We start from the raw sequence: 26,126 nt of genomic DNA on the forward strand, positions 1-26,126 counted from the left end.
AGGCTGGAGTGCAGTGGCGCGATCTCGGCTCACTGCCAGCTCCGCCTCCCGGGTTCATGCCATTCTCCTGCCTCAGCCTCCCGAGTAGCTGGGACTACAGGCACCCGCCACCACGCCCAGCTAATTTTTTGTATCTTTAGTAGAGACGGGGTTTCACCGTGTTAGCCAGGATGGTCTCCATCTCCTAACCTCGTGATCCGCCCGCCTCGGCCTCCCAAAGTGTTGGGATTAACAGACGTGAGCCACCGCGCCCGGCCATAGACCAGCCTTTACTCAGCTAACAGTATGCAGGCCTGTTATAGTAAGGAGAGCTCTGCTCCAAGTGTTGACAAATGTCCCTCCCCCTGTGGCTAGATCAGCCTGCCCGGTCATCAGTGATGAAAGTTTGAGCTCACCAGGAAGCCTTGACTCCTTTGGCCAGATATCCAGCTGATTGTTTTGGACAATTATGAATTGGGTAAATATTTTCTTAAGGCTGAAATGTTAACAGTTTGCATAAATGCTCTCCAAAGCTTCAGGTAGGGAGTCAACCACACTTTTCCTTTAGAAAGTCTCATCCCCTCACTTTTAACCTTTTAAAGCAGTATGGGCAAGATTGGAATTCACTGCTGCTTTTCTTTTTTCCTTTTTTATTTTCTTGAGTGCAGAAGCATGGAAGACCCGTGTTAAGAGGTCCTTCCCTCTTGAGAAAACATCTGACGTCCAATCACCTGCCTTGAGATTCCCACTTACGGAATGATACGCATGCATGTAAAATGAATGCAGTAACAAAAGATGAAAGCAATCTCAGTAAACACTGATATTTCATTATATGAAAAAAATATGAATGGGGTATTCTGTAGTTTAGAATCACAGGAGCATAGACTCAAAAAGACCTCAGAGGCCATTTCATCTAATTTCTCATTTTATGATTTAGGGAATTCATTTTCGTTCATTCACTTACTCAAAACTCAAAATGATTCATCCTAGGCCAGCATTCATCTTACTGACTCTCAAAGTATAATCCCAGCAGCATTAACATCACCTGGGGCTTCCTAAAAGTAAAAATTCTTTTTCATTTTATTTACTCATTTATTTATGAGACAGTCTCACTTTGTTGTGCAGGCTAGTTTCAAACTCCTGGCTTCAAGTGATCTTCCCACCTCAGCCTTGCAAAGTGTTGGGATTACAGGCGTAAGCCACTGTGCCCAGCCAAAAAAACAAAAATTCTTGAGTCCCATCCCAGATCTACTGCATTGGAAGCTGCGGCAGTAGGGCCCAGCTTCTGTATTTTAACAAATCCTCCAATTTATTGTAGTGCATGTAGAAGTTTGAGAATTACTTCCCTATACCCTATAAGTGAAATGTATTAGTCAGGGATATATAGTTTAACTGGTTTAAGCAAAAAAGGGAATCTGTGCTCTGTGCAACTATTAAGTTCAGGGAATATTACTTTCTCCAGAGTATCTGTGAAAAACACCACATTTTTGCAATGACTCCCAATTTCCTTCCCCATCAACTACATACTCCTCTGTTACAGTTGTACATAATCTTGCTCCCAAGTTGCCTAACTTGATTTTCCACTGCTCTTCAATAGGCATCTCAGCTAGACTTTGTGGTCTCCTCTCCATGCCTTGACCATGCCATGTCCATTTCCCTCATTCCCATTTCATCCATGAAGTTTCCCTTGACCATAACACTTTCCATTCCCTCCACCTATCAAAAATCCTGCCCAGATATTAAGATTTAAGCTTACATTCCACCACTTACATAAAAAATCCTTTGTCTGCTCCAACCCTTTCCTTATAACTTTCTTATGAACTCCCACAACATTTAGTCTCTGACTCACACAATGTAGCTGTTAATTACATTTCTGTCTTAGGGACTGTTTCGTTGTAAAAGAACCCATCTGTGTTAGCTTAAATAAGTGTAGATAGTGGTAAGGATTCGGATGGATTTCCCATAATCCAATTGCAGGATAATGAGCTAAACCTCAACAGGTTTGAAAGTCTTAAGTATTAGATAAGAGCACTTACTCCTCATGTTGCAATATGAATAGACATCTACTGGCCTGTCTCCTTAACCCTCAATCAATCTTAATTATCTGACTGGTGAGTTTGAAGGAAGAAACTACACACGCTTTGTGCAGCCCTTTCCTTTCTTCTCCTTGGGAATCTTCTGAATGGGGCATTCAAGGGCAGGTCCCCACAGCAGGGAAAAACCAGGGTGGGACGGTGGGCAGCACTGCAGTTTTCCAAGTCTGCCTTTGATTAGGTAGATAAGTTTATTTCTGCAGTGAAGTTGGTAAGCCCCTTGATACTGCAAGATTAAAGTTGTCCTCCTGGCTGGGTGTGGTGGCTCACGCCTGCAATCTCAGAACTTTGGGAGGCCAAGACAGGCGGATCACAAGGTCAAGAGATTGAGACCATCCTGGCCAACATGGTGAAACCCCATCTCCACTAAAAATACAAAAATTAGCTAGGCATGGTGGCATGTGCCCTTAGGTCCAGCTACTCGGGAAGCTGAGGCGGGAGAATCGCTTGAACCCGCAAGGCAGAGGTTACAGTGAACTGAGATTGGGCCACTGCACTTCAGCCTGGTGACAGAGCGAGACTCCATCTCAAAAAAAAAAAAACTTGTACTCCAAATGGCTAAAATAAAGGTGACACTTTTATTTCCATGTACCTGACTTAATTATCTGTCCCTCAATTGGTTTGGAACTCAAGAGATGAAAAAGGGGGTGTTATCAATGGTCACACTAAAATTTAGATCATAGGCAGTGATCCTTTATCTGGAGCTGCATATTTAGGATTACTGCTGTAATCCACTCCAATTCATCTCACTCTGAAAACTAACTTCTTTTTAGCTGGGTCTTCTGGTTCCTCACTAACTTGGGCTTTTATATGGAACTAGTATTATTATTAGTGACAGAGACTAATAATTTTCACGAAAATTTAATCTCCTCTCTTTCTTTATTAAGAGAACACCCAAACAGGTGGTGAATGGTCTCCCAGAATAAAGAATACATTTCTCATCTAGATGTGGACATGTGTTAAAGTTCTCACCAATGAGATTTAAGTGGAAGAGCTGTGCACACTTCCCAGAAGATATCCTAAAAATGGAAGGAGTTTGATCTTTTCTTCCAACTTCTTCCATTCTATTGATTGAAATGCAACTCTAATGCCTGGAGTGAGGGCAGCCATTTTGGACCATGAGAGAGGAGCAGAGGTGTGCTAGATCTGGCTTATATGAGCTTGGGAGAGCAGATGGTTAAACACTGAGGAATTCCGTAGCTTGAAATTGGCCATGGTGGGAGTATTTCCACCATGAAAATCAGGCAAATGCTACAAATTATACCGTTTCTCCCCCACCCATAGGGCCAGTTTACCAGCCTACCACTGGGTAAAAGCCACATGTTGAAAATGGTAGAGGAATAAGACAGAAGGGGTCTGAGTCCCTGATGATCATGAAATGGCTAGCCAGATGAGCCTTCAGGACTGCCCATATTTACATGAGAGAAAAATAAGTTTCTATCTTGCTTAGGCATTGTAATTTTTGCTTTCTGCCCCTCAAAGCCAAATTTAATTGTAACTAAAGCCCATTTGAGGCACTAGGCCCAACTCAACACTATCTAAATACAGTTTTGAGGTCATTGAGGAAACTGAGAAAGAAAATGTAACTAGTTCAGCTTAGGTCAGGTATTCACATTCTTGGTGCAATCTGTGGGGCCAGAGATGTGGGTTCCATGGTACAAACCTAGCCACCTAGACCTATCCTGTCAGCAGGGGCTAGTGATTCACATCTGAAAAAGAAGATATGGGCTGATAGACATCCCAAACTAGTTTACTATGCTACCATTTGCTATATTGGCATATAATAAATGGTAGTATAGCACATAGTTGTTGTTGTTGTTGTTTTCTTTTTTCGAGATGGAGTTTCACTCTATTGCCTGGGCTGGAGTGCAGTGGCGTGATCTTAGCTCACTGCAACCTCTGCCTCCTGGGTTCAAGTAATTCTCCTGCCTCAGCTTCCTGAGTAGCTGGGATTATAAGCATCCACCACCATGCCTGGCTAATTTTGTATTTTTAGTAGTTAAGGAGTTTTACCATGTCAGTCAGGCTGGTCTCAAACTCCTGACCTCAGGTGATCCACCTACCTCAGCCTCCCAAAGTGTTGGGATCACAGGTGTGAGCCACCACGCCCAGCCCTTATCTAATATCATTCTATGTAGCATCTATTCCTTTTAAGCTTATTTTTCTGAATTATTTTCCAAAAACATTTTATAAATCATTGTTCATATGCATTTGTCCTTTAATTGCTAGATATAGATTTTCTGTTTTGCCATGAGTGCAGTAGACTGTTTTATACTCTGTCAGCCACTGAGCACTCTACTATGCTGCCCTAAGTATCTTGTTTATTCCAGTATGGTCTCTCTCCATTTATTTTATGTTCTAGCCAACCATTTTGACCAATAATGCCTGACAAAACTGTTCAAATGATGGTGCTGTACCACAGGAGACCTTCAAATACCTGTTTTACTGTAGCTCTAAGCACCTTCAAGGAAACAGAGATAAAGGGAATGAGAGACTTGTAAAGATCTTTTGACTATAGGAAAACCCTCATAAACATGACTGCATCCAAGGAGGATTGACCAAAAATCATGTGAATATGGAGCTATAGGACAACATAGATGGAGGCATATCAGACTTTAGGGGATCTGAAAAGACTGGAAAAACTACCGTCACTGTAGTTTTTCAGTGGAAAGGCATTTCCAGTGGACTTTGCTATCATGACCTTTTATACTACTGATTCAGTTAGGGCACCCAAATTCAAGGACACAATGCAGCACGTAAATGCATCTACTTAAAGTGTATGTGTGTGTGTGTGTGTGTATTTCATATCCGAGTTGATATTATATTGCTAATCAGATTATAAACTCCTGGAGGACCTAGAGGAAAAAAAATAAATAAGACAGGATCCTTAACCTATTACAGAAAAGAGAAAAATAAGGAGAATACTACAAAATGGTGTGAAAAGTGCTATGAGAGAGGTAAGCAACATGTAGTGTCCATAAAAGTTGACTTTCCAATATCCATTCCACCCCCCGTGGACAGTCTAATCCACCAACAAGAATCCTATTCCCTTGACTGGCCATTGGCTTCAAAAGTGAACATACGATTCAGTCTTGGTTAATGAGACACAGAAGGAAGTGGAAAGTTTTCTGAGAAAGTTTTCTCACTCCTAAACTGGAGACATAAAGAAGAGATGCTCCCTCTCTTTCGCTGAACTTTGGAGTGGGCTTACTGTAAGGCAGTAGATATTATTTTAGCACATGGAAAAGAAGGCCTGGAAAGAAAAAGATATCTGAGTAGACAGACTTTAAATGCCATAGGAGGAAGTACCATTCTTCTCATGGCCAGGAGCTAACCCTTTTAAAAAAGGCCTAGACCAATTGCTTTGCATGATAACTAATTGCAGAAATCTTATCCCTATCCGTACTATGTTATAGGGCTAGGACCAAGTCTAAAGCAAGACCAAAAGCACAGCACCTTGGCCAGCCCAACTGGCAGTGTTAAGAACAAAAATTCAATTTTTTTTTCCTAAGAGTGAGATTGAGTATTTGATGGTGAGAAAAACAAAATGATTAGTATGAAAATTTTTTGGGAGAAATTGAACTATTCAATGATCCCTTCCCCAAATTCTTCATCCGTCAAACTACTCATACAGGAGTTTTGCTTTCTTCAGGTGCACCTCAAGAAACATATGTTTCTCAAGAGATTGGTATACTAACCAATCTCTATAATTATTTCTAAATCCTGTCCTTTCAGAGTCTTGTTCTCTCCACTGGTCATGTGAGGTTCTTAATTCTCACTCTGCATCAAAATCACTGGATTAAAAAACAAAACAAAACAAAACCCTAAAACTACAATACCCAGAACAATTGAAGCTAATATGAAGCCAAGACTGAGAAACACTAACTGATTGTACTTGGGACTAAACATCAAGAATCACAAAGGCCTGGAGCTAAGAATAAAACTCTACCTTACGTTCTATGTCTAGAGAAGTTACAGATGTAGGAGACAGACATCCTCATGCAGGCATTAAAGGCAGTTAATACTTTAGCAGACTCACTTCTCTGATTAAATACTTGGAGAAAACAGAGGTCACGCTGGGCGGGTGGCTCACACCTGTAATCCCATCACTGCCAAGGCAGGCGGATCACCTGAGGTCAGGAGTTCAACACCAGCCTGGCCAACAAGATGAAACCATATCTCTACTTAAAAAAAAAAAAAGGAAAGGAAAAATTAGCTGGGTGTGGTGCCACACACCTGTAATCCCAGCTACTCAAGAGGCTGAGGCAGGAGAATCGCTTGAACTCGGGAGGTGGAGGTTTCAGTGAGCCAAGTTGTGCCACTGCACCCCAGCCTGGGTGACAAAGTGAAAACTCTGTCTCAAAAAAAAAAAAAAGAAAGAAAGAAAGAAAAGAAAGAAAACAGGGGTTATCTCTTAGGGAGATGCATTTTGTAGAGAGCTGACTATCCCTTCCACCATCTCTTACTGTTTGGGGAGTTAGAATGTGACCTAGGCATTCCACGTGAACTAAAATGTGCTTCCCACCAACACCAGTAAGCTGGGGATTGGAGATTGGCTCTGATCTGAAAGTTGTCACATCATTGACCTGACACAGCACCTGATCCTTGGGAGAGCAGAGGGAGGAGAGAGGTGCTGAAGCTGAGAAGTGCCAGAGGACAGACTGCATTGCCACTCTTTGGAGTAGCAAGAATAAAGGGTTTCGCCCGGCACTGATAAACACCAAGGAAGGCAGCGGGAGGCTTAAGCCTTCGTGCTTTCCCATGAAACTGGGTACTATGGTATGAAGAAGATTATTATACCTGAGAGAGGTCTCCACCTGGAGCCTGGTCAGAAATATCCTATAGAGTCCACTGAAGAACAAGCATATGTGTCTCAAGAGAGACCATATTCAGACTCCTTCCTATGGATTCAACCAAAGGACAGTCTGTTGGCCAAATAAACAGCCACAACCTACGGAGAGAAGTGAGGACAAGACAACCTCACTAGAGGCAGGCAGGTAAGAGGAGTCAATGTCAGCTTCAGTTTCTACATCAGAGGGTAACCACAGGAAAGGGGACTAGGATGTGAAAGAACAGACCAAGACCCCCCACTCCACCCTCCAGTATTTAAGATTACTAGACTATTCTGGGGGTAGATAGATGAGAAAGAAGACTTTTGGATAGAAAATGATTTTTACACTTTTTAAAAGAACACTTTGGAGTCTTAAGATTCCAATGAGAGCATTTTTAATAAACTGGATGTGACACAAGCTATAGAATTAGGCTGAGACACCATTAAGGGAGCTTACTACCCAGCAGGCAAAGAGTTTTTAAAAAACACAGTTAGTAGCAATTATAGGAAAAATAAGGTCCTTTCATGTTTATACCTTAACATAAAGAAAGATTCTCACTAAATTGGTTAAGCATGGTAACGTTTGCACTCTTTGAATGTGAGTTGAAGTGCTGCCTCTCCTAAGTAACACATTTATGTTTCCAAAGTGGTTTTCATGGAGACAAAAGGTGGAGAAGGACAGTCCTGTGAAGTGGCTGCAACATTCGAAGGTAACAGTAAGTCTTCATCAAGAGCCAGACATGCCTTAGAATAACAGGTAAATAAATAATTTAAAGCAGAGGCCTCACATTACCAGACTAAGTCCCAACCAACCAAATCATGTTCCTCATTTGAAATTCCTCTAAGTGTCACAAAGGTTGTTGTGTTTGTGATGTGGGTTTTGACTGTCCTCATGTTACCAGAAAGGGGTCCTGATCCAGACCCCAAAAGAGGGTTATTGGATCTTGCACAAAAAAGAATTTGAGGTCAATCCATAAAGTGAAAGGAAGTTTACTGGGAAAGTAAAGGAATACAGGAATGGCTACTCCATAGTCAGAGCAGCCCCACGGGTTGGTGGTTGCCCACTTTTCTGGTTATTTCTTGATTATATGCTAAACAAGAAGTGGATTATTCATGCCTCCCCTTTTTAGACCATATAGGGTAAACTGTGATGGCGCTGATGGGAGTGTAGCAGTGAGGACAACCTGAGGTCACTCTCATCATCATCTTGGTTTTGGTTTGGTGGGTTTTAGTCGGCTTCTTTACTGCAACCTGTTTCATCAGCAAAGCCTTTATGACCTGTATCTTGTGCCCACCTCTTATCTGATCCTGTGACTTAGAATTCCTAACTGTCTGGGAATGCAGCCCAATAGGCCTCAGCCTGATTTTACCTAGCCCCCCTATTTAAGATGAAGTTGCTCTGGTTCAAACATCTCTGAGTTGAATAAAAAGCATTCAAAAATAACCAAATAAAAAACTTTATGTGGCTAGAGAATCAGAAAGACTGTGGTGACAGTTCTGAGTCAAACCTTCACCATTTTCCCCTCCTTCCTGTAATGAAATTAGACTCAGGAGAAGTTCCAGGATTTAACAAACCCAGCAATAATAGTCTACATTTCAACACTGAAAAGTTTTCTTACTCTGTTTACCAACTATGGGGACTATGGCTAAAATATTATGAGAAATAACTCATGTCTCAAGACTCAGAGCCAAATTAATTTCACATATCTATAATTTGCTACACAAACAACCACTTTCCCAGAGGCCTCTGTTCCTATAGGTCAACAAACACAAGATGACTCCACGATGAGACTCCCAGGCTTCAGGCAAGTCCATAGCCTTAGGTAATTATGATCTGAGGTGGTTTTGAAGCTCCTCTTACACACACACATCCCCCAAACCCATCCCTCCCACCCCCTGCACTCTGCCCCATCTCTGGGCCAAAACTTTCTTTCCAGTGGGTCTGAAAAGTACTGCCTGAAATTCTCAGCATTCCTGTCATTCCCTAAAGGCTGAGGCAGCTCTCTAAACATTCTTTCAGGCACCTGAGGAATTGGGCCACCAGCTCTTCTGTGGGGAGCCAACAGGAAATTAAGTATAAAGGGCAGCAAAAGTATTTGGGGAGATGACAATGAGGCATAAAGGAAACATGAAGAAGGGTGGGGGTGCAAGAAAAGAAGCCTGGTCTACCTACACACTTTGCCCTGCTGACGGTTCTACCTCTCAGCACGTGTGATGACCTACCTAGGAATGGAATGTGGACCGGGGAGGGGAAGCTGGTACAAAGCTGTGGAGGCTGGAAAGAAACCCAGGGCCCTATTACAAATCCTGAATAGTGACTTTTAGCTAGAATCACTTGCCAGAAGCTTGGGAAAAAAATGTTTTCACTGAGGGCCTAACTGGATGTCAGAAGTCTTCTACAGAAAGCCTGGCTCCTAGAGCTTCCTAGCTGCTGAGATGGGCTATCCTGGCAAGAATCCTCTCCCTCCTTCTTTCTTTCCCTCTTGCTCCCTTCCTCTTTCCCCTCCTTTTCTCTTTTCCATACACAATCTGACAGTTTATTTGGGACAATTCTTTGGAGAACTGGGATACACCTGCAGTATATTCATTTTTAAGCCACGGACAAACCACTAGAGGGCAATGCCATCACTAATTGCTGAAACTTTCCTGCTTTCCTCTGGCTTCAGAATTCAGCAGGCTTATCCACACATCCTGTGACAGGATGTTTCTGAACTTTTCCTTCAATTCTCATTGTAAATAAACAACCTCAGGGTGAATACATCCAGATGCACATCATAGCAACATGTAGCATGAATTGCACAGGCCAAAGTTTCTGGTCTATCCGGAACGGTCTTGCCTAATATGCACCACAGTTCAGAAACCAGAGCTTAAACTTGCATTTTTGTCCTGAATTTCTGCCTGAATTTTGGAGTTTCTCTCAAATGCTATCTCTAAGAGCAAAAGGAGCCCTTCAAAGAAATGAAAAGTTAAATAATCCAGCACAGCCCATTTGTACAGGATTTCTCTTTTGTTTCCATATTCAAGTTACAAGTATTTGGTTTGCTTAAATGCAGGGTTGCCCAAATGGTCAAAAGCTATTAGTAGATTAGTCACGTGTGCAAACACGGGGAGCAGGGGCACATGTTTCTCACTGCTTGAGAAACTATGTGTATAAACTGGGTCCCAGTAAATTTGGTCGTAGCCAGGTCATACCAAAGAAAGCAAAGCTAGCCAGGCATAGTGGCTAATGTCTGTAATCCCAACACTTTGGGAAGTTAAGGCAGGAGGATCACTTGAGGCTGGGAGTTCAAGGTTTGCCTGGGCAACATAGCAAGACCCCATCTCTAAAAAAATAAAAATAAATTAGTCAGGTATGTACTATTATACAGGTGTGCACCTGTAGTCCCAGCTCCTCAGGAGGCTGGGGTGGGAGGATCCTTTGAGCCCAGGAGTTTGAGGCTGCAGTAGCTATAACCACACCACTGCACTCCAGCCTGGGTGGCAGAGCAAGACCCTGTCTGAAAAAAAAAAAAAAAAAAAAAAAAGGGAAGGTAAGAGAAAGAAAGAAAGAGAGAGAGAGAGAGAAAGAAAGAGATAGAGAAAAGAAAAGAAGGCTGCTAGAAATCTTAAACTCAGCTGGGTGCAGTGGCTCACGCCTGTAATCCCAGCACTTTGGGAGGCCGAGACAGGCGGATCACCTGAGGTCTGGGGTTGGAGACCAGCCTGGCCAACATGGTGAAACTCCATCTCTACTAAAAATACAAAAATTAGCCAGGCATGGTGGCGGGAGCCTGTAATCCCAGCTGAGGCAGGAGAGGAGGCTGAGGCAGGAGAATCGCTTGAACCCAGGAGGTGGAGGTTGCAGTGATCCGAGATCGTGCCACTGCACTCCAGCCTGGGAGACAGAGTGAGACTCCTTCTCAAAAAAAAGAAAAAGAAAAAGAAAAGAAATCTTAGAACTCCTTGAACTTTTTTGGCAGAATCTCCCTTCCTATGAGTTCAACTAGTGTTCCTAGGCATACACTCTGCACTCTTGTATAGGGGCAGATTAGCATCAGACTTCTCTGAGATTAGTATTTCAAGAATTTATGCAAACTAACCTACTGAAGTTAGACTGAAGATCTGGGTAAAAATGTAAATCAGAAAATATTCAATAAATCAGGTAAAGGACATAACAGGCAATTCATGTACTGGAATACTGCTGCCTCCAGCACTGGTGCTGTACTTCTTCAAGTACAGCACTTCTTCAAATATTTGCTGATGTCAACTTTATCCTCCATTTATCAGCAGAGGCAGATAAGGTGAGGAAAATATTTGTAGGCAGAGAGATTTCTGGAATTTTCCTACAGTGCTGAAATACCATCCAGAGTTCAAGTGGGCCATATTTGGACAATGATTGCTATGTTATTTTTTCTATCTCTTGTATTTTCACTGCTATATAATAACATTAACACTCTTTACACAAGTTCAGTACTATTTACCTAAGACTTTCCCAAATCTTTCCCATTCTCTCCCCTCAAAAGTTCCTGAACACATTCTATGTTTCTGAAGGAAAAAATATAATAGAGGAAAAGTTTATTGAGATTAGTCAGGTGGGGATTGTAATTCACCAAATCTGCATGTACTAGAAGGAAGATAGAGCAGAAAACTAGTCCCAGGGTTTAAAGATTACAATTCATAGAAGACTCCTATGGTTGGGCTAACACTGTATTTCACAGCAGGTGAAGAGAGAAAACGTACAGGAAAACAAACAAGGATGGAAGTATGGTGCAGGAGGGTGCACAGTGAATAGAAGAAAATGCTATGGAAGACTACTCCTCACCAAGCAAAACATGACTAGGTGGAATGTGGACTGAAGGTGGAGATGAATTCAAGAGTTTTATGGAGGGCACCTGTCACCTAATCACAGCCCCAACAACACTACCAAGAAAGCATCATGGCCTTTTCTTTTACAGGCACTTTGTTTACAGGACAAATCAAGGAAATCAAGGAAAAGGCACCTTTTCTCTTCCAGATCACTTTTAGAATCCAAGATTTGGTACACTGGGACAAATAAAAACACATAGCTAGGAAAGGGTCGATGAGATCCCACTTGTAACTTGGCTAAATAGAGTTGTTTCAGTACCTGACAACTTGAGTTCAATCTGTATTATTCTGAATGTATAATTGATGTGGCCATCAGTTTCCAGTAAAGGAACTTTTGTTTTGCTTTTTCCCCTCACTTTCACTCAGAAGGAATGGCTTTCTCATTAGGAAATGTTCGCATGCCCTCAGAAAAGGTGTTTGGAATAGAAAGACTCCCCAGAATTAGATTAAAATGCCAGCAGAGTTGAGTATGTTCTTCCCCATTTTGAGCTAGTTAAATGAGAACTCACGCCATTCTCCACGCAGGGAACTTCTTAGGTAAAACTATTAAAGCCATGGAACCATTTACTTAGTGTGGTTATTAAAATCCTATGGCACTCTGGTGAACAGTGTTGTGGACTGGCAGCCAGAATATCTTTTCCAATTCTAGCCCCTATATTTCCTGGATTTATAGAAGCAAAGCAACTAGGAAAGCTGTAGGTCTTCTCACCCATTTTGTAGATATTTATTGAGTAGCCAATGTTTTAGGCACTGGAGTACAATAAAAAATCAGATCTAGCACAGTCCTTGCCTTCACAGTTCAGTCATGAAGGAAACAAACCAGTAAAAAGGCAATTGTAACTTCATACCCATTAGCATGGCCATGATAAAAGAGAGAGAGAGGAGGAAAAAAAAGGAAAGAAAGAAGTGTTGGTGAGGACACGAAGCAATCAGAACCCTCATACAGTGTTAGTGTCAATGTAAAATGATGCAGCTACTCTAGAAAAGTCCTCCAAAAGCTCAATACAAAAATCAGAATAACCATACAATGTAGCAGTATCACTGCTAGGTACATACTCAAGACCATTGAAAACATATGGCCATACAAAAACTTGTACACAAATGTTAATAGAAGCATTATTTATTAATACTCAAAAAGTGGAAACAATCCAAATGTCCATCAGCTGACGAATGGATATACAAAATGTGGTGCATACATACAATGGAATATTTCAACCATAAAATGAAATGAAGTACTGATACATAATACAACACGGATGAACTTTAGAAACATTATATTTAGTGCAAGAAGCCAGACACAAAGGGACAAATATGGTATGATTCTGTTCATATAAAATGTCCAGACTAGGGAAATAAATAGAGATAAAAAGTAGATTAGTAATTGTCAGGGGATTGGGGGAAGGGGAAACACGGAGTGTCTGTCAATGGGTATGTATGTGGGTTCTTTTAGGACTGATGAAAATGTTCTCAAATTATATAGTGATTGCATAACCTAGTAAATATATTAAAAACCACTGAATTGTACAATTTAAAAGAGTGACTTTTATGTTATGTAAATTATATCTCAATAAGACAAGGTAATTATAATACAATAAGATGATGGCCATATTAGAGGGTGCTAGTCTACATGTGTGGGGGTAGCGTTGGAGAAGAGGTTCAGAAAAGCTTTCTGAAAAAAATGACTTTTAAGCAGTGATCACAAAAGACAAGTAGGAGTAAGAAGGAAAAGGAGGAAGAATGGATCAATGCTAAAGTAACAGCAGACTATGCCCATGGCAGAGGGGAGAGAGCACATGGTACATTTGGAGGAATAGTGGTCCTGCTGGGCTGAAACATGGTGTTCACAGTGGAGAGAAGTAAGGCTAGGGATAGAAGGAGCAAACCAGCCATGCTAAAGAATTTCTACTTTATCCTAATTATAACAGGAAACCCTTGAAAGAGCTAAAGCACAGGAACAACAAGATCTGATCTGTTCTTTGGAAAGGTTGTTCTAAGTGCAACGTGAAGAACAGACTGGAGGTAAAGCAAGCATGGGGCCAAGAGATTGGTTAGGAGTTTATTGCACTAACACAAGTCTGACCTGAACAAATAGGGAAAATTGGAAGGTACCGGGGAAGTTCTTCCAAGCTCCCTGTAATGCTCTGCCAACTATAACAGTAATAGGCTCTGCCAGGAAGCAAGATGTGGTTTTATAAGAAGGTGGTGCCAATGCTAAGGCTGCTAGCAAGTCTTCCAGCAGACACTACTCCTGCTTTTGGCCCAAACTTTATACTCAATCTCCTCTAGACTTGGGCTCCCTTTTCCCTCCACAATGAACATAAAGATCCTCACCATGTGCAACAGAGAGATAGTCTACTATAAGAGTATGGATTTGAGTCTGAAGCACCTAAGTTCAAATTCCTACCCTGCCATTTCCAAGCTTATGTGATAAGATATACTTAACCTCTGATCTCAGTTTTCTCGAATGTGAAATTAGGAAGATAATAACATCTCAGTTTTGTGCTAAGGATTATATGTGATTACAGATGTAAAAAAGCCTTGCACCAGGCCTGCCATTTAGTAGGTGCTCAATAAATGTAGTCTCTGTGCCCTTTGAATCACAATCCTATAGTTACAATTGTGTTCAGAATTGGTGGGTTCTTGGTCTCGCTGACTTCAAGAATGAAGCCGCGGACCCTCGTGGTGAGTGTTACAGTTCTTAAAGATGGTGTGTCCGGAGTTTGTTCCTTCTGATGTTTGGACATGTCTGGAGTTTCTTCCTTCTGGTGGGTTCGTGGTCTTGCTGGCTTCAGGAGTGAACCTGCAGACCTTCATGGTGAGTGTTACAGCTCTTAAGGCAGTGCGTCTGGAGTTGTTCATTCCTCCCGGTGCGTTCATGGTCTCGCTGGCCTCAGGAGTGAAGCTCCAGACCTTCACGGTGAGTGTTGCAGCTCATAAAAGCAGTGCAGACCCAAAGAGTGAGCAGCAGCAAGATTTACTGCGAAGAGCAAAAGAACAAAGCTTCCATAGTGTGGAAGGGGACCCAAGTGGGTTACCCCTGCTGGCTGGGGCAGCCAGCTTTTATTCCCTTATTTGGCCCCACCCACATCCTGCTGATTGGTCCATTTTACAGAAAGCTGATTGATCCATTTTACAGAGAGCTGATTGGTCTGTTTTGACAGGGTGCTGATTGGTGCGTTTACAATCCCTGAGCTAGACAGAGTGCTGATTGGTGTATTTACAATCCTCTAGCTAGATGTAAAAGTTCTCCAAGTCCCCACTAGATTAGCTAGACACAGAGCACTGATTGGTGTGTTTACAAACCTTGAGCTAGACACAGGGTGCTGATTGGTGCATTTACAAACCTTGAGCCAGACACAAAGTGCTGATTGGTGCATTTACAATCCTCAAGCTAGACATAAAAGTTCTCCAAGTCCCCACCAGATTAGCTAGGTACAGAGTGCTAATTGGTGCATCCACGAACCCAAAGCTAGACACAGAGTGCTGATTGGTGCATATACAATCCCTCAGCTAGACATAAAAGTTCTCCAAGTCCCCATCCGACTCAGGAGCCCAGCTGGCTTTGCCTAGTGGATCCTGCGCCAGGGCCGCGGGTGGAGCTGCCTGCCAGTCCTGCGCCACATGCCTGCACTCCTCAGCCCTTGGTCAGTCAATGGGACCAGGTGCCGCAGAGCAGGGGGCTGCACCCCTTGGGGAGGGTCAGGCCGGGGACTCAGGCATGGCATGGCGGGCTGGTCCTGAGCCCTGCCCCATGGGGAGGCAGGTGAGGCCTGGTGAGACTTCGAGCACCGCACGGGCAGGCCAGCAGTGCTGGGGGAGCCAGCGCCTCCTCTGCAGCTGCTGGCTTGGGTGCTAAGCCTCTCACTGCCTGGGGCCAGCGGTGCTGGCCGGCTGCTCTGAGTGCAGGGCCCACTGAGCCGGCGCCCACCCGGAACTCACGCTGGCCCACGAGCACCACGTGCAGCCCCAGTTCCTGCCCGGGCCTCTCCCTCCACACCTCCCTGCAAGCAGAGGGAGCCGGCTCGGGCCTCGGCCAGCCCAGAGAGGGGCTCCCACAGTGCAGCGATGGGCTGAAGGGCTCCTCAAGCATGGCCAGAGCGGATGCCGAGGCTGAGGAGGTGCTGAGAGCGAGCGAGGGCTGCTAGCACGTTGTCACCTGTCACAACCATAATTCTTCAATGCAAGCATGACACCAAAGGGTGAGGCCTGCTACTGTCAAAATTTTAGTGAGCTAGGAGGACTATTCCATATTTTCCTAGAAATAGGTATTTGCTAGTTGACAAACATAAGTTATTTGTATCCATGATTCCTTAAAATACCATTTCAAAGCCAAATGTATTTAGGGCCGGACACAGTGGCTTATGCCTGTAATCCCAGCACTTTGGGAGGCCAAGGCAGGTGGATCACCTGAGGTCAGGAGTTTGAGACCAGCCTGGTCAACAAGGTGAAACCCTGTCTCTACTAAAAATACAAAAATTAGCGGGGCATGGTGGCGGGTTCCTGTAACCCCAACTGCTCAGGAGGCTGAAGCAGGAAAACTGTTCAAACCCGGAAGGCGGAGGTTGCAGTGAGCCAAGATCATGTCATTGTACTCCAGCCTGGGTGACAAGAGTGAAACTCTGTCTCAAAAACAAACAAAAACAAAAACAAAGTCAGATGTATTTAAATTTATTCCTAAAAGGAAAGATTTGAGAGCTCCTCAGACAAGTCATCAAATGAGGCTTGTTTATGCTCAAGCAGGAAGGCCAAAGTTCCAGGTAAAGGCTCTCCTTTCTAGAATCAGCATAACTGCAAGGCAGCAGACCATATAAATAGTTTGAGGCTCTGAACAAATGGAATGTTGTCTGGAATGATAATGTGGAAAGAGTTCATATTAACACAGCAGGCCATTTAATGTAAAGAAACACGTTTTAAAAGCTACCTAGAGCTTTCTAGGTACAAGTGTTTTGTTCAGGTTTTTATGCAGACAGAAACAGTTTAAAAACAGGCAAGGATTGAAGGTATCAAAATGTGTTTTAAAACCTGTCTGAAGGAGTTGATTACTATCAGCACTAAAACCCAGTCTTTACTCTCCTCCTTAACCAGGATGCAGTTCCTAGAGATAAAATATACTGTTAACACTGATCTAATACAGTAAACAATCCTCAGACCTTTGGAAAGATTTCTTTCTCTATACACACACACACACACACATACACACACACACACACACACACTTTATATCTTTCATGTATCCCTTTCCCCCTCCTTCCATACTATGAAGCAATATTTAACCCCAAAGAAATAACAACCTTGTTAAGTTTGTTTCCTTCTTTGCTAATCACTGCAGTGGATTTCAGAAAGCACAAGGTGGCAGAAGCACACTAGAAATCCAACTGGAATAAAGGCTACAGCAATTTGAACATCATGAAAATGGCAGCAAACTCTATTTTTTATAAAAATAAATGAGTACTTTTTCATCATAACAAACATGCTCAATAAAATTTTGAAAATATGACAGGTAGAAAAAGGAAAGGGGATTGTATTACTGAGACATATGGACAAATGTTTAATTCTTCCTACTACAATTATTAGTTGTGATTTTATCAGATATGCAACTTTATATCCTCCCTTTTAAACTGTAACAATGGGAGCACTTTCAAACCTTCTTTAGTCAAACATCTCTTTGTTTCAAAAAAGATTTAAGGCATCTGCATGTGTCCATGTTTTTATAAACATTTTCAAAAGATCATTGATTAGAACATGGCTAGTTTTATCTAGCCATTTTCCCATTAGCAATGATTACTTTAAGTTAAACATTATCAATGACACCTGAGCCAGTAAATTTACATTTTAAGATCTCATTTCAAAAATTAAACAAACAGGCTGGGGGCGGTGGCTCATGCTTATAATCCCAGTACTTTGGGAGGCCAAGGCAGGCGGATCACCTGAGGTCAGGAGTTCGAGACCAGCCTGACCAACATGAAGAAACCCCGTCTCTACTAAAAATACAAAAATTAGCCAGGTGTAGTGGTGGGCACCTGTAATCCCAACTACTCAGGAGGCTGAGGCAGGAGAACCGCTTGAATTCGGGAGGCGTAGGTTGCAGTGAGCCAAGATCACACCATTGCACTCCAGCCTGGGCGACAGCGAGACTCCGTCTCAAAAAACAAAAAACAAATAAAAACAGCCATCTGAGAAAATCAGACATGAACAAATGAAATAACATTTTATTCCAAAACAGAATCAAATGATGCTATTGTGTTTACTTTTTGTGCTGGCCTGTGGGTACTTGGATCTTTGTTTTCTTATTTTATAAACCTATATCTACAGTGTGTGTTTAGAAAATCATTTTATATGTCGAAAATATAACAAAATAATTTAAAAAATACTTAAGTATTGTGGTAGCAGTCAAAAGTTATTTATACTTTTAAAAGATTGCTACCAACTAGATTTGCCCCTGGAAAAATAACCAAAGTCATAATTCATTTGCTACTTTGGAATCAATCTGAATGCTAAAAACAACTGTATAAAATCATTTGGTCTAGTCATCTGCTTTGGACAGGTGAAAAGCCATTATTATTCCCCTCTATTATGGGCTCAGGCAAATAAAGCCAACATCAGTGGAAGATGGTGCTCAGAACCCTGTCAAGTATAGGGAAAATTCTGTATCTCCAGATGTCTTGTGACCTTAATTCAGCCCTTTAATCCACAGGTCAAAATATGTAAAATTAGAAATAATGTAATGACTCTTCCCCCTTTTTACTGAAACTCAGTTTTCTCTATTAAATGAGCAAAACAATGACTTCCATGAGAGAGGAAATTCAATTGTCAGGAACAAATGTTATTACATTCCAGCACCTTCCGAATGTTTAGTCTTGAGTCTTTCTTTTGTAAGCACTAACTAAGCAATCACAGGGAATTCTCTTCAAGGAGGATTCTCATTCATGATTTTCTCCAGGCCCCACTGAGAACTCTAAATTAAAGGGCTCTCACTCTTTATGGCTTCACTTGCTTCTTCCTTCCCCAGTAGCTTTGAAGAAATTTCCCTTTTTATTCAAATGTGTTCAGCCAGATCAGACAGGAGATTTCCTGAACTCTGAACACCAAGGTTAAATCTTCCGTGGTCTAACACCTTGCAAGCTGCAAATAACTGAAGAGGGGAAAAAAGATCACCTTAAAGAAATTATTAGTATAGAACCTTTCTGCACTTTCTCAACATTTCTTCTCCTTAGGCTTGCATGAGAAATTCAAGACCAAGTCTGGATAATTCAACTATAAACTCAGCATCAGAATGTTTTTTGCCTTCCTATTTGCTAAGGTTTCCAAAAACTGGGCTTATCCATTTCCAGAGCCCTGGAAAAAATTTGAAAACATGAACTATATTAATAATAATGTGGCTTCTCTGTAGAGCATTCACATTTTAAAAGCCTAGAGATCCTGGCTTGGGAAAGCTAGAAAAGTAAATACCAACTATGATGACTGGAGAAACTAATTTAAATTCCTTTGCTGAATCTTGTCCCCAGACTTCCAATAAAAATAAGTTAGGTTTTGGCCCTGAACTATTCCTTACAAAAATTGCTTATCATTATACAAGAATAGTTTCCCTATTTTCTGTTTATTTGTTTTTCCTCTAGTTCTATTCTTTCCCACATAGATTAAACCAAAATAAGATTAGCCAAACCTAATTTGATTCTAATCCAAGCCACACACCCTATGTATTCCATTACAAATCAAGTTTAATTTACTGACTTCCTTGGGTCCTAACTGAATGACCTACTGGAAGCTACGAAAGGGGTCACAGAGTAAGACTGCAGGCCAAAAAAAGAATCTGAAAAACACAAGCAAGCCTGGAAACAAATTCACCCAAAGACATAACTTGGTTAAGATGTTTCTTGTGGAATTTGAATGCTAAAAGATCAAGTCTCCTAACAGGAAAAGCAGCCAACAGAGAAGCAGATGCATTCACATTCACTCATCATTCGTTCGTTCATTCATTCATTCATTCAACAATTATACATAGACCTCTCATAGTCATGAGTTTTAACAACAGCAGAAATTTCAGGAGAGTATTTGCTTTCTGGTGCTCAGTTCTGCACTGAAGCCAGTCTCCCATTACCACAGGATTTTTTCTGTATGTTGTAAAATCTGTGAACATAAACTTTAGTTTTTAACTGCTTTTATTTTTTGGTAATTTGGAACCTGAATTAAAAACATCCCCTTTAATTTTGGCAATGAGTAGCTTTTAGATTCTTTTAATCCAAGGGATTTTAGACCTTGTGAAGTCAAGGTTTACTTCTAAAGAATAAAGAATTTTGTTTGCTAACTATGTGAAAGTAAGAGCTAATATAATAGCTACATATGGTCTTATACAAATGATAAGTCACTAATGTCGTTACAGCTTATGTTACAAAAGTTCACAATATTTTTGATCCTCAAAATCACTGTGACAGCAGTAGTACTCCAGAGAGGTGTGAGGAGATGAGTGAAAAACCCAAAAAGAAGAAAAAGCAAAAGCCCCAGGAGGTTCCTCAGGAGAAAACAGAAGACCCATCTATCTCTTTCTCCAAACCCAAGAAAAAGGAATCTTTTTCCAAGGAGTTGTTGATGAGTAGTGATCTTGAAGAGACCACTGGCAGCACCAGTCTTCTCAAGAGGAAGAAGTCTTCACCCAAGACAGAAACAGTTAATGACCCCAAAGAGGCAGGCAACAGAAGTGTCTCCAAGAAAAAGAGGAAATTCTCCAAAGAGGAGCCTGTCAGCAGTGGACCTGAAAAGGCTGCTGGCAGCAAGAGCAGCTCCAAGAAGAAGAAAATGTTCCATAAAGAAGCCCAGGAAGATTAGAATGCAAATGGACATTCTCTGGGAGGCGGGGCATACCATAACCCAAGGTGACATTTCCTACCATGTCCAGTTCCCCAATAAAAACAAATTCACACACACACACAAATCACCCTCATGAAATAAGAGAGGAATTATTATGACGACTTTGAAGATCAGGAAGTGGAGGCTCACAAAAGGGAAATGACATGTCCCTTTTTCTAAGTGGTGAATTCAAATCTTAAGACTATCTGATCACTGTTCTTTTCTACTTTTCCTCAATTAATATTTAGTTTAAAATGTAAGCTTTTGTGTATTTTGTTCTAGGGGTTGGGACTATAATGCTATACACATATATAAAATTCCTCCTTAGCCTAGGCAACATGGCAAAACCCAATCTCAACAAAAAAAATACAAAAATTAGCTGGGCATGGTGGTGTGCATCTGTAGTCCCAGTCACTTGGGAGGCTGAGGTGGGAGGATAGCTTAGGCCCCAGATGCAGAGGTTGCAGTGAGCCAAGATGGCACCATTGCACTCCAACCTGGGGCAACACAGCCCAAAACTGTTTCAAAAAAAAAAAAAAAATTCCTCCTTATGATTCAAGAGATTCTGACATAGTCCTCAATCTTTGGTTTTGCTTTAAGAACAGATCATCTGCCTCCTTTGGCTTAAAAACAAAAATTAAACACATAATACAAACATGAGACTACAAATACATTAGACTTCCAATAAATAGAACAAAAATGTTCACTGTTTAGTTACAGCATGTCATTTGGTGAACAGAAAGTTAGAAAAATGATTTTAGTCCCCATTTCAGCATTATTTAACTAGAAAACCTTGGGTAAATCTCTCAAATTCTGTGCCTCAGTTTGTATACACTATTAAATGGGTATAAAAAATTGTCCTTCAAATGTTATAACCAGTACAAAATAATTAAATCTAAAATTGGTATATATTTCCTAGTACTACTGGTATAAGCATTCTGAAAAAAGAGAGGAAAAGTTCATTTCAGTTTCATCTCACGCAATAGTTAACATACAAGGTACTTTTTTTAAAGCTTGTTTAGTATCTAGAATATTGTGTACACATTCATTAAATTCCTTAAATTCTTTTTACTGATATCCCTTTGGGCCCTGAATCCAAAATTATGTAGCCATTTTCCCTATTACACAAATAGACTGGTTTGCACAGGTTACACAGTATGTTAATGGCAGAATCAAAGGTCAAAATGTCTGATCAATATCCTAACCATGCCAGGATCATCCACTGCTAACAAGACAGAACTGTGACAGTCTCTTTAACGTCAGCAGAATTCTCTAAGCTGAGCCTTATTTTAGCTATGAGTTTCCTTCAGTTCCCATGCTGAATTTTATCAGATCTGCTTCTTTCTCTTCCTCTATTCATGCCTAATAAGCAAAGAAATAAAAAAGAAAAGCTGTAAAAAGCAGAGCACAGCATCTGGATAATCCACAACCCAGAAAAACCTGATTGACAAATAAGAGTTAACTAAATGGATATTTTAGTGGATTTGTTTGTTTTTTTGAGACAGGGTCTCACTCTGTTGCCCAAGCTGAGGGCAGGCGCACAATCACGGATCACTGTAGCCTCAAACTCCTGGGCTCAGGCAATCCTCCCACCTCAGCCAATCCTCCTGCCTCAGCCTCTTGAGTAGCTGGGTCTACAGGCATGCACCACCACACCGGTCTGATGTTTTGTTTTGCTTTGTAGAGACAGTTCTTGCTATTTTGCCAAGGCTGGTCTCAAACTCCTGGCCTCAAGTGATCCTCCTGCCTGGCCCTCCCAAAGTGCTGGGATTACAGTAGTGAGCTACTGTGCCTGGCTGGATTTCTTGTCTACGTTTAGAAACTCAATCTTCTTCAATCACATAATGAGTCTCAGGATATAACAGCAAGATACAATGTGAATTTGTGATTAAATTTTATTTTCACGAAATTTTTTGCATAGCCAGAATCACAAAACAAAAATGAGGGAATGCTTAAGTTGATTTACAAAAAGTGAAAGAAAAAACACACCCGTGGGAACCCCATCACCAAAACCGTAAAAAAAAAAAAAAAAAAAAAAAAAAAATGCAAAAACCTTTCAGAAAAGGCAGTGTAGTCACCCAAAGAAATTCATAAGTTGACTGGCTGGAGAAGATCTCTTGAAAATATATACATAGAAGTTACAAATTAAGAAGTAACATATGGAGTAGGTAGTCAAAGTGAGAGATGACAGCGTGCTGGCAGCCCTTGCTCGCTCTTGGCGCCTCCTCGGCCTCGGCGCCCACCCTGGCCGTGTTTGAGGAGCCCTTTAGCCTGCCGCTGTACTGTGGGAGCCCCTCTCTGGGCTGGCCAAGGCTGGAGCCGGCTCCCTCTGCTTGCGGGGAGCTGTGGAGGGAGTGGCATGGGCGGGAACTGAGGCTGCATGTGGCACACGCAGGCCAGCGCGAGTTCCGGGTGGGCGCAGGCTTGGCAGCCCCACACTTGGAGCAGCCGGCCAGTGCCACCGGTCCTGGGCAGTGAGGGGCTTAGCACCTGGGCTAGCAGCTGTGGAGAGTGTGCTGGGTCCCCCAGCACTGCTGGCCCACTGAGGCTCAAATTCTCACCGGGCCTCAGCCACCTCCCTGCAGGGCAGGGCTCAGGACCTGCAGCCTGTCATGCCCGAAGCATGCCCCATGCTTCCCCACCATGGGCTCCTGCATGGCCCAAGCCTCCCCAACGGGTGTCGACTGCTGCTCCGCAGCGCCTGGTCCCATCGACCACCCAAGGGCTGAGGAGCGTAGGCAAATGGTGCAGGACTGGCGGACAGCTCCGCCCGTGGCCCTGGTGCGGGATCCACTAGGTGAAGCCAGCTGGGCTCCTGAGTCACGTGGGGACTTGGAGAACTTTTATGTCTAGCCGGAGGATTGTAAATGCATAAATCAGCACTCTGTGTCTAGCTCAAGGTTTGTAAATGCACCAATCAGCACCCTGTGTCTAGCTCAAGGTTTGTAAATGCACCAATCAATGCTCTGTGTCTAGCTAATCTAGTGGGGACTTGGAGAGCTTTTATGTCTAGCTAGAGGATTGTATATGCACCAATCAGCACTCTGTGTCTAGCTCAGGGATTGTAAATGCACCAATCAGCACCGTGTCTAGCTCAAGGTTTGTAAATGCACCAATCAGTGCTCCGTGTCTAGCTAATCTAGTGGGGACGTGGAGAACTTTTGTGTCTAGCTCAGGGATTCTAAATGTACCAGTCAGCACCCTGTCAAAATGGACCAATCAGCTCTCTGTAAAATGGACCAATCAGCTCTGTAAAATGGACCAATCAGCAGGATGTGGGTGGGGCCAAATAACAGAATAAAAACAGTCTGCCCTAGCCAGCAGTGGCAACCCACTCAGGTCCCCTTCCATACCGTGGAATCTTTGTTCTTTCGCTCTTCGCAATAAATCTTGCTGCTGCTCACTCTTTGGGTCCACACTGCCTTTATGAGCTGTAACACTCACTGCAAAGGTCTGCAGCTTCACTCCTGAAGCCAGCGAGACCATGAACCCATCAGAAGGAAGAAATTCTGTACATGTCCGAACATCAGAAGGAACAAACTCCGGACACACCATCTTTAAGAACTGTAACACTCACCGCAAGGGTCTGCGGCTTCATTCTTGAAGTCAGCCAGACCAAGAACCCACCAATTCTGGACACAAAAGTGTATGTGGAAATAATAACAATAGTTCTGCATTTACCATGTGATTTATATTGGGCTATGCATTTTTAAAATCTATTATTTTACTTAATCCTTACAAATGCTAGATTGTTAAGAAGTCCTGCTAGTCCTTAAGGGAAATAATCTCTCCTTACTCTGTGCTTGTTCACGTTATATCTAACTTACCAAAGACAAAAACAATCTGATTCATGTTAGTCCTGCCTTGGGCATCTATAGTTGCCTGCCCAATAAATAGTAGAGTTTAAATGAGTAATTTTCAAACTTTGGGTGCATGAGAACCTTGAGTAGATCCTGTTAAGAGGACAAAGCTCTCTAACCCACACCCCAAAAAATGACTCAGTAGATCTGAGTTTGATCTAGTGCTTATGTGAAATAGTCAACAAACATTTACTAAATACTTTATGCAATAAGTATTAGAAACTCCACCTTACAGACAAGGAAATAGAGCCATCAGTATGTAAAGTAACTTGCTAAAAGTCATAAAACTTAGAGAAGAGTCAGCATAAGTACAACAGACAAGGTCTCTCACTCATTCATTCCTGTATTCACTTATTCAACAGGTATCTGAATACCTCCTACAGCCTTTCACAAGGGAAATGCATTCAGATAACAAAAATCAATTATTTCTGTACCATTAGCTGACAGTCCTGAAAAGCTTCCCTCTACCAATGTAGTACTGGAATACACATCAAAAGGGATGCAAATCAAGAAGAAAAAAGGGATGTTCTAGTTTTATTTCTAGAGATAGCAGCAACTATTTTAGAAATAGCTGTATCCTTTGGACACTAAATTTTTTTCAATGGGGAATAATATTTTAAAAGCTGTTTTTTCTAGGCCTGGCACAGAGGCTCAAAATGCCTGTAATCCTAACAATTTGGGAGGCCAAGGTGGATGGATTGCTTGAGCTCAGGAGTTCAAGACCAGCCTGGGCAACAAGGGGAAACCCCAACTCTACAAAAAATACAAAAATTAGCTGGGCATGATGGCATGAGCCTGTAGTCCCAGCTACTTGTCGGGGCTGAGGCAGGAAGATCACTTAAGCCTGGGAGGTGAAGGCTGCAGTGAGCTGAGATTGTGCCAGTGCACTCCAACTTGGGTGACAATTTAAGTAAGACCCTATCTCAAAAAAAGTGTGCCTTTTAAATGTCTTTTTCTGTTTAATGTCTTGGTTGTCTTTTCACTGTCCAGAAAATTCATCTACCTCTTTAAATCTGTATTATCTTTGGTAATCCCTATCAATCTGTATTAAAAGTCCCCAATATTTTTATTAATAGTTAAAAAGACTCTGTTTCCTGCTTCTTCTGTTTAATCTCACTCATGGAAAAATAGTTCCTACTATGTCTGAATTATTTTTTTTTTTAGACAGGGTCTCACTCTGTCACCCAGGCTGCAGTGCAGTGGCACAATATCCACTCACTGCCACCTCCACCTCCCAGCCTCAAGCAATACTCCCACCTCAGCCTCCTGAGTAGCTGGGACCACAGACGTGTACCACCATGCCCAGCTAATTTTTTGTAATTTTATTAGAGATGGCATTTCACCATGCTGCCCAAGCTGAGGTCAAACTCCTGGGCTCAAGTGATCCGCCTGTGTTGGCCTCTCAAAATGCTGGGACTGATTATAGGTGTGCACCACCCTGCCTGGCCCCGAACTTAGAGATTAAACTTTATTTCTTATATTCCACAAATTTCACATAATCACAAGTAAACATCCCATGTTTATGCTGAGCAGAGTGAGAGGTGACAGCGTGCTGGCAGCCCTTGCAGCCCTCACTCACTCTTGGTGCCTCCTTGGCCTCAGTGCCCATTCTGGCCATGCCTGAGAAGCCCTTCAGCCCGTCACTGCACCATGGGAGCCCTTCTATGGGCTGGC

The 26,126-nt window shown here is 42.2% G+C and overlaps 1 protein-coding gene across 1 annotated transcript; it reads left to right on the forward strand.

Moving 5' to 3' along the window:
• The first annotated feature begins 7,558 nt into the window (after positions 1-7,558).
• LOC129010751 (nucleolar protein 56-like) lies at positions 7,559-20,585 on the forward strand. The gene is made up of 2 exons (XM_054445259.2): positions 7,559-7,613; positions 20,129-20,585. Exons 1-2 carry the CDS (start codon positions 7,559-7,561, stop codon positions 20,569-20,571), a joined length of 498 nt encoding a protein of 165 aa, XP_054301234.1. The 3' UTR covers positions 20,572-20,585.
• Positions 20,586-26,126: the final 5,541 nt, after the last annotated feature.

Source organism: Pongo pygmaeus, chromosome 10 (assembly GCF_028885625.2).
Source record: "Pongo pygmaeus isolate AG05252 chromosome 10, NHGRI_mPonPyg2-v2.0_pri, whole genome shotgun sequence".
NCBI lineage: Eukaryota > Metazoa > Chordata > Mammalia > Primates > Hominidae > Pongo > Pongo pygmaeus.

What these genes read in the sequence shown, in the direction of transcription:
- LOC129010751 (XM_054445259.2), top strand. Translation starts at nt 7,559, where the DNA reads ATGGAGACAAAAGGTGGAGAAGGACAGTCCTGTGAAGTGGCTGCAACA. An exon ending in AGTGGCTGCAACATTCGAAG is followed by an intron (nt 7,614 to 20,128) that starts GTAACAGTAAGT and finishes ATGTCGTTACAG; the next exon opens with CTTATGTTACAAAAGTTCAC.